This window comes from Madurella fahalii (genome assembly GCF_045866475.1).
Source record: "Madurella fahalii IFM 68171 DNA, scaffold_2, whole genome shotgun sequence".
Taxonomy (NCBI): Eukaryota; Fungi; Ascomycota; class Sordariomycetes; order Sordariales; genus Madurella; species Madurella fahalii.
Genome location: NW_027263972.1, coordinates 1,843,820 through 1,855,308, shown reverse-complemented (window position 1 = coordinate 1,855,308; position 11,489 = coordinate 1,843,820). Strand labels below are relative to the sequence as shown.

The 11,489-nt window shown below is 52.9% G+C and overlaps 4 protein-coding genes across 4 annotated transcripts; 1 reads left to right on the top strand and 3 right to left on the bottom strand.

The window, feature by feature from the left end:
- Positions 1-489: 489 nt before the first annotated feature.
- PPM2 (tRNA methyltransferase ppm2) lies at positions 490-3,981 on the bottom strand (the record flags this gene model as incomplete). Its single annotated transcript, XM_071058715.1, has 7 exons — positions 490-942; positions 1,007-1,297; positions 1,353-2,012; positions 2,066-3,102; positions 3,154-3,524; positions 3,582-3,808; positions 3,892-3,981. The coding sequence occupies 7 exons, from the start codon at positions 3,979-3,981 to the stop codon at positions 490-492; spliced, it is 3,129 nt and encodes a 1,042-aa protein (XP_070914816.1).
- A 3,334-nt stretch (positions 3,982-7,315) lies between these two features.
- On the bottom strand, positions 7,316-7,546 carry MFIFM68171_03293 (uncharacterized protein; the record flags this gene model as incomplete). The annotated part of the gene is made up of 1 exon (XM_071058714.1): positions 7,316-7,546. One exon carries the CDS (start codon positions 7,544-7,546, stop codon positions 7,316-7,318), a length of 231 nt encoding a protein of 76 aa, XP_070914815.1.
- A 464-nt stretch (positions 7,547-8,010) lies between these two features.
- On the top strand, positions 8,011-8,445 carry MFIFM68171_03292 (uncharacterized protein; the record flags this gene model as incomplete). The annotated part of the gene is made up of 2 exons (XM_071058713.1): positions 8,011-8,224; positions 8,282-8,445. The coding sequence occupies 2 exons, from the start codon at positions 8,011-8,013 to the stop codon at positions 8,443-8,445; spliced, it is 378 nt and encodes a 125-aa protein (XP_070914814.1).
- A 2,023-nt stretch (positions 8,446-10,468) lies between these two features.
- MFIFM68171_03291 (uncharacterized protein) lies at positions 10,469-11,401 on the bottom strand (the record flags this gene model as incomplete). The annotated part of the gene is made up of 1 exon (XM_071058712.1): positions 10,469-11,401. The coding sequence occupies one exon, from the start codon at positions 11,399-11,401 to the stop codon at positions 10,469-10,471; it is 933 nt and encodes a 310-aa protein (XP_070914813.1).
- Positions 11,402-11,489: the final 88 nt, after the last annotated feature.

The following is an 11,489-nucleotide window of genomic DNA, read 5'->3' as shown; positions in this document are numbered from 1 at the left end:
CGAGATAACAGCGATCTTGATTTGGTCGCCGATCAGAAACTAAGTTACAGAAGCACAGAAATCACAATTCAAAAGCCGCCTCAAAAGGCTCAACAAAGACAATCATCAGGGGTGCATGTCGTGAATCCGAGTTCAATCAATACAGGAAAGCCTCTCGTCTTCGTCTGCTTCTATTCTTGGTCGCGAGGATGGCTTTGTCGCTTTATGCTGTTTTGAGTTGGCCACGCCGTCCACTTGGCGCCGCGGCTTGGCGGACCTGTCGGGGGCGGCCCTTGGTGCATGTGTCTGGCTGACTCGATCTGAAGCATCCTTCGTCATTGGCGCACGGCATCTGGGTCTTGAGCATCTTGGCTAACAGCCCTGCATCGCCCTCTGGTAGGACGGTGGCCCCATCACATGCGAGAATCTGGGTAAGCCGGCTCAATCAAGTCTTTTGAGCTGAATCAGCACCCTCGCGATCGAGTCTGTCGACACTGGTGAGCGGCCACATTAGCACCGCGCCTTGCGGCGTAGCTCATCCGCCAGCCTCAAGAGATAAAACTCCCTCGCCTCCGCCGGCAACTTCTGGAAGCTATTGGCAATGCGAGCAACATCCTGCCTCCCTTTTTCGTACGCCGCCAGATCCCGGTTGCCATACACGTCCCGCCCGGCCGCATAGTGACCACCATCCAGATCCCGGAAGAAGACATTGACCGCGATGCTTTGGTCCGAGATTGGGGTGGCTGTATGCAACCACAATGGGGGCAAAAACAGCACTTCCCCCGGCATCAGCACGGCCTCGTAAGGGTGAGTTTGCGCTAACTCGGGCGAGTCGAGGGATGAAAAGACGTCTATGCTGGAACTGGACGCTCCTGGGGCAAAGGACAAGTGCTCAACGTCTGATGGAGGAAAGAGGATGAGTCGTTTCGACCCGCCAATCTGGCAATAGACGTTCGCCATGACCTGCGAACTCATCGTCAACACTTGCTCCCGGATGCCTTCTGAGCCGTTCTTAAAGCCGACTCACATCGTAGTGCAACCACATATTCACTGGCCCGGACATCCTCAATACCGAACTAAAGAGGTTTTCCGTCACTAGAGACAATTGTGGGGGAAGCACAAAGTCAGGTCCAAGTCCCGGAAAGTCTTCTGCTAGCACAGCCGGCTTCTTGCTTGGCTTCTCGTGTGACAGCGCCCTCAGGTACAGCATGTCCCCCAGTTCCACTCTCCGGGCAAACTCGCCAAATCCGGTCGTGACATAGCGGAAATTCTTCGTGGTAAATTCCATGGTCGGCGTTGCGGCCTCGTGAATGACGACCTACTATTATCAGCAAACACAAACCGGGACGGTGCGAGCTGGCGGGTTCTGTTACCTTGCGATCGCTCCCGACCTTCTCTACGAGGTACTTGGTTGTCCACGCGGAGACGCAGCTGCCTAGGTTTAGGCCTTCCAGCACTGCCGGCCGGCCTCCATGCACCAAATTAAGAAAGTCATCTTCGGTCTCCAGCCTAACCCGGCTGATGGGTGTGATGTGGGCACTCCCAGCGCCATCCTGAGGTTTTGTGTTGGCTGAAGGACTGGGCTCACCGGGAATGATGTCGACACTCTTTTCGTGCACCCAACGAGAAGTAGACGGTATGCACAACTCCTGGCCGTCGACCGTGGGAATGTGTAATGAGTACACCCCTTTATTCCAAAATGTTCCCATGGAGAAGCACGTAGCGCCGCCTCCGACCACCACAATGCTGCCGTCTGGCATCGAAACCGCTGAGTGCTCAACAAGAAGGGGTCGTGGTGGCGGTTGATCACCCTGAGGACTGCTGCCGATCAGACGGCGAGTAATGGTGAGCTCGCTTGATGACATGGAGCACAGCAGAATCTCGTCCTGTTGGTTTAGAAGATGGTCTGCAGCCACGCCGCCCAATATCAAGAACTCACTACCGTGCCGAAGACAACTCGCTCCGAACCTTGCCAATAGCCTGTGAGATGGTGAGTCCCCCTCCCCGATTCTTGTAAATCGGATCTTGGCTCTCTTCAGTGTGTCAGACTCATGCACTTCTCAAGGTGGGTCATGTAACGACTGACCTTGATATTCGAGACATCCGCCTCCCACAATAATATTTGGTCGGAAATAAGCCCATCTTCTAGACCGCCGGCATATATCCCGCTAAAGCTGGCTGGACTACAGGCACTTCCGCACGAGAGCACCGCACCATATACACCAGTTGGCTTGTCACCGGCAACCTCGCAGTTTATCCACCCTTCGCTAGGATGGTATAAAAGGCTGCGGTCAAACGGTGCGGTCTCCCCTCTGCCGCCAAAGAGTATGGCCAGACCTGAATCCCCCAATGCAGTGACGGCATGTCGGTATAACGGAGTAGGGAGATCCTGTGCCCGCCTCCAAGCTTTCAGATTCTTGTCAAAGAGCCAACAGTCTTTGAGGGGACCCAACGGCGAGCCACGCCCACCCGCCAGGAGGACACCGTTGCTTCCAAGGTCTGTCAGAGAGTGGCACATTCTGGTCGCCGGGCCCCCTTCGCGGAAGGAGAGCGAAGTCCCTGGACCTTCATTCCCCGAAACATCCAGGCTGAAGATGTCACACGACTGCAATCGGCTTTTGGTCCCCAAACCCAGCGCGCTCAGCACTAGCGGCTCTGCTCCCTCCGAGGAGAGACACACCGCTGCTGCAAATCGCCGCTGCCCTCTCTGCCCCGGACATTCGTCGAAACACAGTGCTGCCGACTGAGCGGCAATTCCCAGACTGCCAGGCAAAGATGGAGCTGTTGTCGAAACCGAGTTGCTTCCAGCCTTTGCGTGCACCACGCAGTAGTGACTGGCAAAGAGAGCAAACTCTTCCCACTCGTCAAACGGCTCTATCTCATCCAGTAGTCTCCGATCCGACTTGTCCAAAAAGGTCTTGTCGGCCCACGCTTGCCAGAGCGTCCAGACTTGAACCGAGTCCCAGCCCCTGGAAGAAAAGCGTGTATGTTGATCAAGCACAGTCGGGTAAGTGTGGACCGACTTCAGGGGCGTATTGAGCCTGCGAAAATGGCTTAGCATAGTCGAGGCGAAAGGGTGGTCCTTTCCATCAGGGAGGATTTGCTCCAAGAGGACAAACTCGGCTTCACATATTAGCTTCTCCGTAAAGTGAGAAGAGGGGGAAGAGGGCTCACCGTCTCCAACCGTCGCGGCCCATCGTATCACCTCATCAGCTCCCTCGGTTTCCATATACGTGATCGACACCTCAGCCACGAAGATGAACTCGCACTCTGCAAAGTCTCCGACCGTGCTGACCAGCCCTTGCTGAAGCATCTTCAGCTCCCGTAGATCACATCCAATCTGCACATACTGGTCACTCTCGAAGATAACGGGCTTAACTAGCTTCTCGGCCTCCCGCAACCCGGTAAACGCGCTCAACAGCTCAGGCGTGCTCAGCACAGTCTGTCTCTTCCTCTCGATCAGGTCCGGAAAATCGACGTCTACAAACTTGACATTGCTGCAGTCATCCGGGTAGCGAGTGAGGCACTGCCAGGGGAGGACATCACTAGGTATTTTGTTAATCCGAACACCAGTTCCTCGTGCCATGCCGAATGTAACTCACCTCCCACACCCCAGATTGACCACCACACCTTTCTTTCCCCTCGACCGAACGTCCTTCAAGAAGTTCCTCACCAACACATCAATCACCCGCAGACGGAGCCAGTAACCCCTGTTGATGAGAGGAGCCCGGCGCTGAAATTTTTTGACAAAATGGCGGAAAAAATGCGGTTCGTTCGGGTAGTAGAGCTTTTCCACACTGCGTTTTGAGACAATGCTGCTGCTGTTCGTCTACATGTTGAAGTGTGAGTTGAGTTCCTCACGAATCCTCAACCCGGACAGGGAGAGAGGACTGAGGGCGGGGAGTTGCGCACCGCCATGACTTGGCCATCTTGGGCTCTGGCCTGGGCCGATTTAGCAGGAGCGGCCGTATCGTCACCCGGGAGTCTCCGTTTTCCAGCCATTTTGCTGCGGGGGCTGTGGCACTCTGCCCGGGGAACAAGAGTGTGGAAATTGCCGAGTGATCTGTCCAAACTGCGAGGGCCGCGGTTGTGAAAGCGACAGCACCCGGAATTCCACAGCAAGTACCTGAAAATGAAACCAGACCCACCGTTTCCGGAGGGCTCGAACACCCAATAAGTACACTCTGCGGGGGATCGCCTGGGAGAGGCAGCAAAGAAAACCAGCACGTTACGCCTTCTCCTCAGGCAAGTTCAAATACGCTGTTTGCACTGTCGGCGAGTCTCACTGTCGGTTCTGGCTTCTAGATCGAAATCTAGGTAACCTACCTCACGTAAGTGATACTGAAATCTTGAACCATGTGGGATGCGATGCATAGATAAAAGAGGGGCTCCAAGTTGGACTTCCTTATCTTATCCGGGCCGACTCAATGAACCATCTAACAGCGAAAACATCACGAATGCCATAGAATTACCTGCATGGCCGTTGCCATGATCCCTTTCTACCTCTGTGTATTTTAAGGCGGCAAAAATACTGGCGTTTTTTGACTTCAGTGGCTATATAGAACGAGAGTTCTGGCCCAATTTGCCGTACCAGGTTTACCTTCTATACCGTCAAGTAAACGGAAACAATTACTACCTATTCAATGCGCGTGGGGTAGCCGCTGCGGCATTATTACCTAGGTTGGTTTAAATCTGTGCTCACTCCAGGACCCGATTCGCCTTCCTTGAAAGAGTAGTCTCATGCTTTCCTGTCGATCCTAGAAATCTCAACAAGGTTTACAAATCCCAAAGGTGCACACCTTCAAGGCCACTTCGGAATACTTCACATGATTGCTGTCGCTTCTCCTAGCAACTAAGTAGCACCGAGTTTCTTTTTCCCGGGAAGCTTGGTCGACTTCCCCACCGTTATCAGCCTCTCTTATTCTTCTCCATCCTGACTTCGGTTCTCTTTTCGCCCAGCGTTCAAATTCACTACTTCCTTCACCCTGAATTTTCAGGGTCGGATCGGATTTTTAATATTTCATGTGAATGCTGGTTTGGCAACCTGCCGGACCATTTGCGATGTTTATGGTGGGATTGGGATGGAAAGGTGAAAGTTCGGAAGGTTTGGGTAGGAAGGATGGCGATGTAAAGAAGGCACTTGGGGCCGTAGGCTCGGTAGAAATTGGCAAATAACTTCATTGGGATGGCCTTGGTCTGGTGCATAAATGGTGATCATAGACGATATACGGTGGTTGGGGGTTTGGCGCATTAGGAGTGTTGGCACGTGTCATTATATACAGTGCGGCGCTCAATCTGTGTACATTCGACATACAAACGTAATTGTGAGGCTGCAGCAGTATTTCTGTTTATAAAACTTTGTACCTGCCGCGCGCCATGATGGAGGAATCTTGAAACAAAGCGGCTTGGCGAACGGGACCCAGTTTCGCCACATGCCTAACATCCGTGAGGTCACTCCCCATAAGGTTTTCGCTGCCACCAGATCAACGCATCCTCCAACATCTCCAAACACGCTCTACTTCTAAGCCAACTTGAGTTTTCAGTCGCATTAGGATATAACGTTGATATAGTCTTAGTGAATTGACATTACACCAATAAACTTCAAGAAAATCAGGTATGACAGCTAGAAAAACCTTGCACGATGCAATAACTGGTATAACCCTAAGTAACAACATGAAGCCGTGTGCTAACAGTTGGAACCCTAGGTTGAGTCTGTTGACTTGGTTGGATAACCCAGATCGCAATGGTATAACATCGCGAAAAACAACCACAAAGTTAGCCATCAACGACAAACTGTCATTGGGAATAAAGCGGTCAGCGCATTTAAGCTAGTCTTGGCACCAAGAAGACGGTACAGCACCGTGGACATGAAGGAACTGGGCGACGCAGGCACACCGCGGGCAAAATTAGCCCGCCGCGTTGAAGCTTCAGGCGGCCAGCGTATCTCCCTGGCAATGGCGGAACGCACGATTCAACGGGCCAGCCGGAAAATTATGCCATCACGCCGCATAATACACGATGATGGGCAATGGCCGTTATAGCGACGAGCGCTCTAGTTGCCGGCATATCCTCCCATTAATGGTGGAATACGCGGTGCGATGACGGGCAATGGCCGCGACGCCATAGAGCAAACACGCCAGTAGGTTACGCTGAATACCGACGGCACTTTCATGGTACATACAGTCTGGCATGCACGAAGGACTAAAAATAGGCGCCTGTCATCCACACCACTGCGAGCAACGGGTGTGGCAAATACGTCGATGTCTTTTCAAAACACCAAGGCAATCTGAGCAGCGCGTAACAGCAAGATGGTCCCCAGTTTCGTGTTTAAATTGCCATAATACCACCAAGACACAGTAGGTTGAAGGCGTACTCAAGCACTATGCTGGAGCCTACCTGGACAGCACCATGTCTCAATATGCCAGCAAGTCCCCAAAAAAAGAGCATCGAGACAGATACCCCCCTTTCCCCTACATAGTAAATGTGACAAATTTGGGCTATTATACATCCGAAATTAAAACAGAGCCTTACATGTTTTTGAATTATGGGAGGCTGACAAGCTCGGTATGTTTCGACAGCGTCCGATATTGTCCTCAAACCATCTGTATGCAGAGGGAAATTGAGTCAAGATCGAAGCAGCAGATGCTCAGACGTCCACAACTCTTTTTGGATCATCCTAGTTTAGTGCCTCGCTCCTTCCAGGCTGAGTTGTTCCTGTCTAACGCAGCTTCCAATCTGAGGTTAAGCCAGCAATTCTGGGTTATTTGAACTATCATCGTCCTTTCCTTATACATCGTTTCCTGGCGATGCAACCATCACAGATGCCGCCTTTCCCATCAGTTTCGCAAAATCTCGGACCCCAATTCCCAATCCTCCCCCATCGTCGCCCCTCGGTGTGAGGACTGCCCCACACACGTCTATGCCGGATATCAGTTTTTCAATAATTACTCTCTTACAAACTCTTCTCTTCCCTACGATTATCCCAAAATACAGTTTCCCCGGCATTCCCGATGACGGAAGAGGCCGAAAGTAATGGAAAACCGGAAACATTTCCTACCAAGGAAACGGAAGGAATCTATGACCCGCCATCGGGGCAAGATCAACGTATGTGGCGTAGCCATGTTAGCAGGGCGTTTTCTTTGAAGACAGAGAACCGTGCAAAGCAGGCGTTTTCTTCGGCTTATAAGTAATTATCCTTTATTGAAGTATGAGCAATAGCTAACATTGACACAGGAAGCTAGAGTAGAGCAAGAGTGGAAGGTATAGAAAGATGCACTTTGCTCTCTTCTTAGATTGTTTCTAAGTATCCAATACAAAACTCTAGGACCAAACTGGCTTAGACACTGTCCATCCAAATGACATTCGCGAATAGGACCTCGAGGACGAAGATAGCGAACTTGAGGAGGGCGATCTCGAGGATGAAGAGAGCGGGCTTGATGAGGAGGAGGATGGTCTTGAAGAGGACGACGAGGATGGATTCGAGGAGGACAACAACGCACAGGAGCATGACAATATAGGCGTTGGCAAAGGTAATTTTGAGAAGGAGGATAGTGAGAGGAAGGCTCATTAGAAAGAGAACCTGCGCAGCTCCTTTCATCTTTTCATCTTTTCATCTTCAATGACTTCCAGACGATCGTCCAAGCTCCCGCACTGTTGAATTTCCGACCTAACTTTCCGCTTCCATTATTTTCTGGCCTCTCACCATCCGCCCTCCCAAAAACCTACCGAGCTCGCACCTTTCTCCCCCAATCCCATCACAACATCGCAAATTATCCGGCAAGTCGCCAAGCCAGCGTTCAAACGATTCTACTCTAAAATAAATTCAAGCACGTCGAAATGGCGTCGGGCCCCGTTGACTGGCCGAATGTTGAGCTCGCAAATCTCAGGAACAGCGTGGTGCAGCTTATGGCTGCTGTGGACGCTCCTTCAAGCAAACCGGGCCGCAAAGGCCTGAAGAAGCAGGCAGGGTCTTTCCGTCGAAGAGGCTAGGAACGAAGTCAACGACAGCTCTTTGACTGTTCTTCAAACCCGATGAACCGAAATTCCGTTGACCAAGGCATAAACCCCCCTCGCGCAACCGGCGCCGCTCGTCGCTTGCACGCCAAGCTGAAGTTCCTTCTGTCGCTTGACGAGGAGGTCACGCCCGAGAATGTCTACGGCCTCGACGAAGATTTTCGGGCCTATGTCCGAGCGGTAGACCCCGACCATCCATTCTTGAAGCTGAAAGATCCAGCTGAGATTGCTGGTATGACCGCCTTTGTCTCCTATCTCCATTTTGGTTGCACTGACTGACATCCTCAAGCCGCGACCGAAACGCGAGAGAGACGCCGACGCGAGCGGATTGCCAAACAGGCTGAGGAGCGTACATACAATCTCGATCAACTTTTGCAGGTTTTCGACTTCGTCGACGAAGTCGACGAGGCCGACAAGGCCGACAAGGCCGACCAGGAGACACTAACGGCTTGAGAAGCGGGATTCGAGACGCTGGGAGGCGCAGTGAATGGGATGTGTGGTTCCGCGCAACACAAGGCTTCACCGACAGAGGGGATATCGGAGACTTGATATACTTTGGACGTGGTTAAATGAAAGTTTCATGATGGGAAGAGAGATTAATTAAACGGGTCTTTCTCAGACACAGATAAATTATGGGCTTATTAAACCTAAATCGATTCCCCGTCTTCGTTGACATTCTGAAACCTCTCCTTTATCTACCGCTTCACAGTTCGCTCTAGATGTTAAAGTCCGGGGGATCCCGGCTAATGGCTTAGTAAAGAAGTTACTGAGAGGAAGAAAAAAGAAGGGAGGGGGGAAAAAGGAGAAAAAAGAAGGGGAATAAGAGAAAGGGAAGGGAAAGAAAGAAAAAAAGAGAAAAAAAAAGGGAAAAAAAGGGGGAGGAGGCGGGGGCTGTAGACCTAGAACTTCGCTTTGTATTTGATTTTTGCACTGCTTTTACGCGGTTCCTTCAGTAGACGAAGAAGATAACTGCGGACGAGATCAAGAGCAATACATTCACATACAGCTTCCCCTGCTCATACTCATATTAGATATTCTCATGCTAATTATAGCCAAAACTCCTCGCCACACCGCCCCCGCCGGATTCAACCCCACCCTCCAAAACCCCTATCACCGGTATCATGTCTTCCTTGTTGATGAGCCATCCATGAATGCCTGTCTGTTTAGTAATGCTAGAAAATTCTCAACCCGGCTTAGAACCCCAACACACCATTAACGCCCGCTTGCTTTTCTTTTTGTGACATCCAAGACATAAGAGATATGAAAAATGAAAAAAGTACAAAACCGCCATCTCATGCCACGTTAGCCACGTATTGCTGAAGAGCGAAAATGAGCAATAGAAGAGAGAAACAAGCAAAAACGAATCATGGTCCCATGCGCGAGCATCCAGCGAGCCAGGTTCTCGCCAAATCTAAGTCGACAACAAACCAAGGTGGGTATTTCCGGCAATCGAATAAAAGAGTATGAACGAAAAGAAAACGGAACAAAGGAGAGGAGAGAAGAGCAAAAGATGAGAGGGGAGGTGGACTAAATATCAAGACAACCCCCCCTTCCGCACCACCTCCCTCGGCCCCAAACTCAGCACTCTCTGCAGCAGGGTCCTCTTCGTCGCGCCCGTCCTGCGATACTGAATGGTGACGACAGGACAGCAACTGTCGGCAGACTCGAGCTTCTTCTCCAGCTCCGCCTCCCACCCGTAGGGGTCCACCTCGTCAGGCGAGACGCGCGGGAACGACGCCGACGAGTCTGCGTCGAGAGACATGTACGAGCTGCCGTCCGAATCATCCGCCATGATGCAGAGACCGGTGAGGCCCGGATTCTCGGTCCCTTTTTCATCGGCCCTGAGGAACCCGGAAAAGTCCGTCATCGAGAGACGTATCGAAGAGCGCTCCGACGACGACCGCGCCTCGGTGGCGGGATCGGCGGGCGGCCGCAAGAGGTTGCGACCCGGCTGGTAGCCGTACATGGGACCGACGGCCTGGGAATTTGAGGCACACTCCGTTGCCGGTGCGTGGGAGCTTGTTGGGCGTGCAATGGTGGGTGCCGTGCTAGAAGTGTTGCTGTTGATTGACACCGTCCTTATTGTCCCGGCCTGCTGTGCGGCGCCGGCCGGGGTCTTGGGGGGCCTGAGTGACGATGTCCTCAATCTGGGCCGGGAAAACCGCCGGCTCCCCACCGGCGGCCAAGCCCGGTTGGGGAATTGCGTATACGCTTTTGCGGCCATGCCGAACCTGTTGACCCCGTTGCAGACGGGAAGGGAGTTGACAGCACCCGGGCGCGCGTTTACCGCTACATTGTACGAGTAACGCTGACCAGGGTGTGGCTCCTCCCACTCGCTCGATGTACGCGGAGTCGGCCTCGATGACTGCGCGACTTCTTCGTCGGTACCTTCGCTGTTTGCTGCTGCTGCTGCTGCTGCTGCTGTTGCTGACGAAGTCGTAGTGGGGTTCTCAGGAATCGGCATGACCTGCAATCCCTATAAAGGATTGCTTCTACTCTGGCTAGCGTCACTCGTGGACGCGTCGGAACTACTTTTGCTGCGGGCCTTCCTGCCTAGGCCCAGTTTCGCACCCATCTTCTTCCAGCTGTTGTTGTGGGCGGTGATGGCCCGTTGGAAGCTTCCGGGAGAAGTGCTGAACGCCCAATCTGAGGTTGGTGGTGTGGTGGGCGGTGTCATCGGCTCGTGTCCTCCGGTCGGAGATGGCGTGTTCGCGTTGTCATCCGTCAGTCCGTCTTCACGCTCAGCAGGGTCGCTGGACGACGAGGCGGAGCTCTTGGGTTCGCCCGCCCAAGCAATATTGAGCATGGGCAAAAAGCCCGATTTCGGAGATCGGCTCGAGTCTTCGGAGGTGGATGAGGATTCTCTATGGAGCCGGAGTCGAGATCGCCCGTGCCTGGGGTCGGGTACTTCGGTGCCGGTAGCCTCATCAACGGGAGGTGCCACTGACGCGAGGAAGGGGCCTAATACCGAGTCGTTCATGAGCTCGTATACTATCCTGGTTGCCCCATCCAGCTCGGACGGGTCGGGAGGCACGTCTGTAGCCGGTAATGACAACAAATGGTCCCGAACATGTGCTGGGAGGTTCACCTCGCGGGAGCCGCAGGGTAATATGTAAGCATGCATAAGCTTCTGCCACAGGGAGCATACGTGCTCGCTGCCGTCCCCTGCCCCGGCCGTCTGCTGGGCAACGAAATCGGCATACGCTGTTCTGTAGCGCTCAGCGTCCATTGTGAATTCGAGAGTCTCCAGGCAGTGGTTTTGAGACAAAAAGGCCATGAAGGCACCAAGTGTGTAAGGCGGCAGTGCCGTGTTGGTAAGAATCTGCCTGAGCGATGGAGGTGACGCTGGGCTCGTGGGCGCCGAGGCCGGAGGCATGAGGGCCAGGCTCGATGGCCGTGATGTTGACATGATGGAGTCACCGTCACCGTCGTCAAGAGCTGATGACGGCCGTGAGGAGGGTTCCCTCTGGAATGTTGGAGGCGTTATCAGCGTTGGC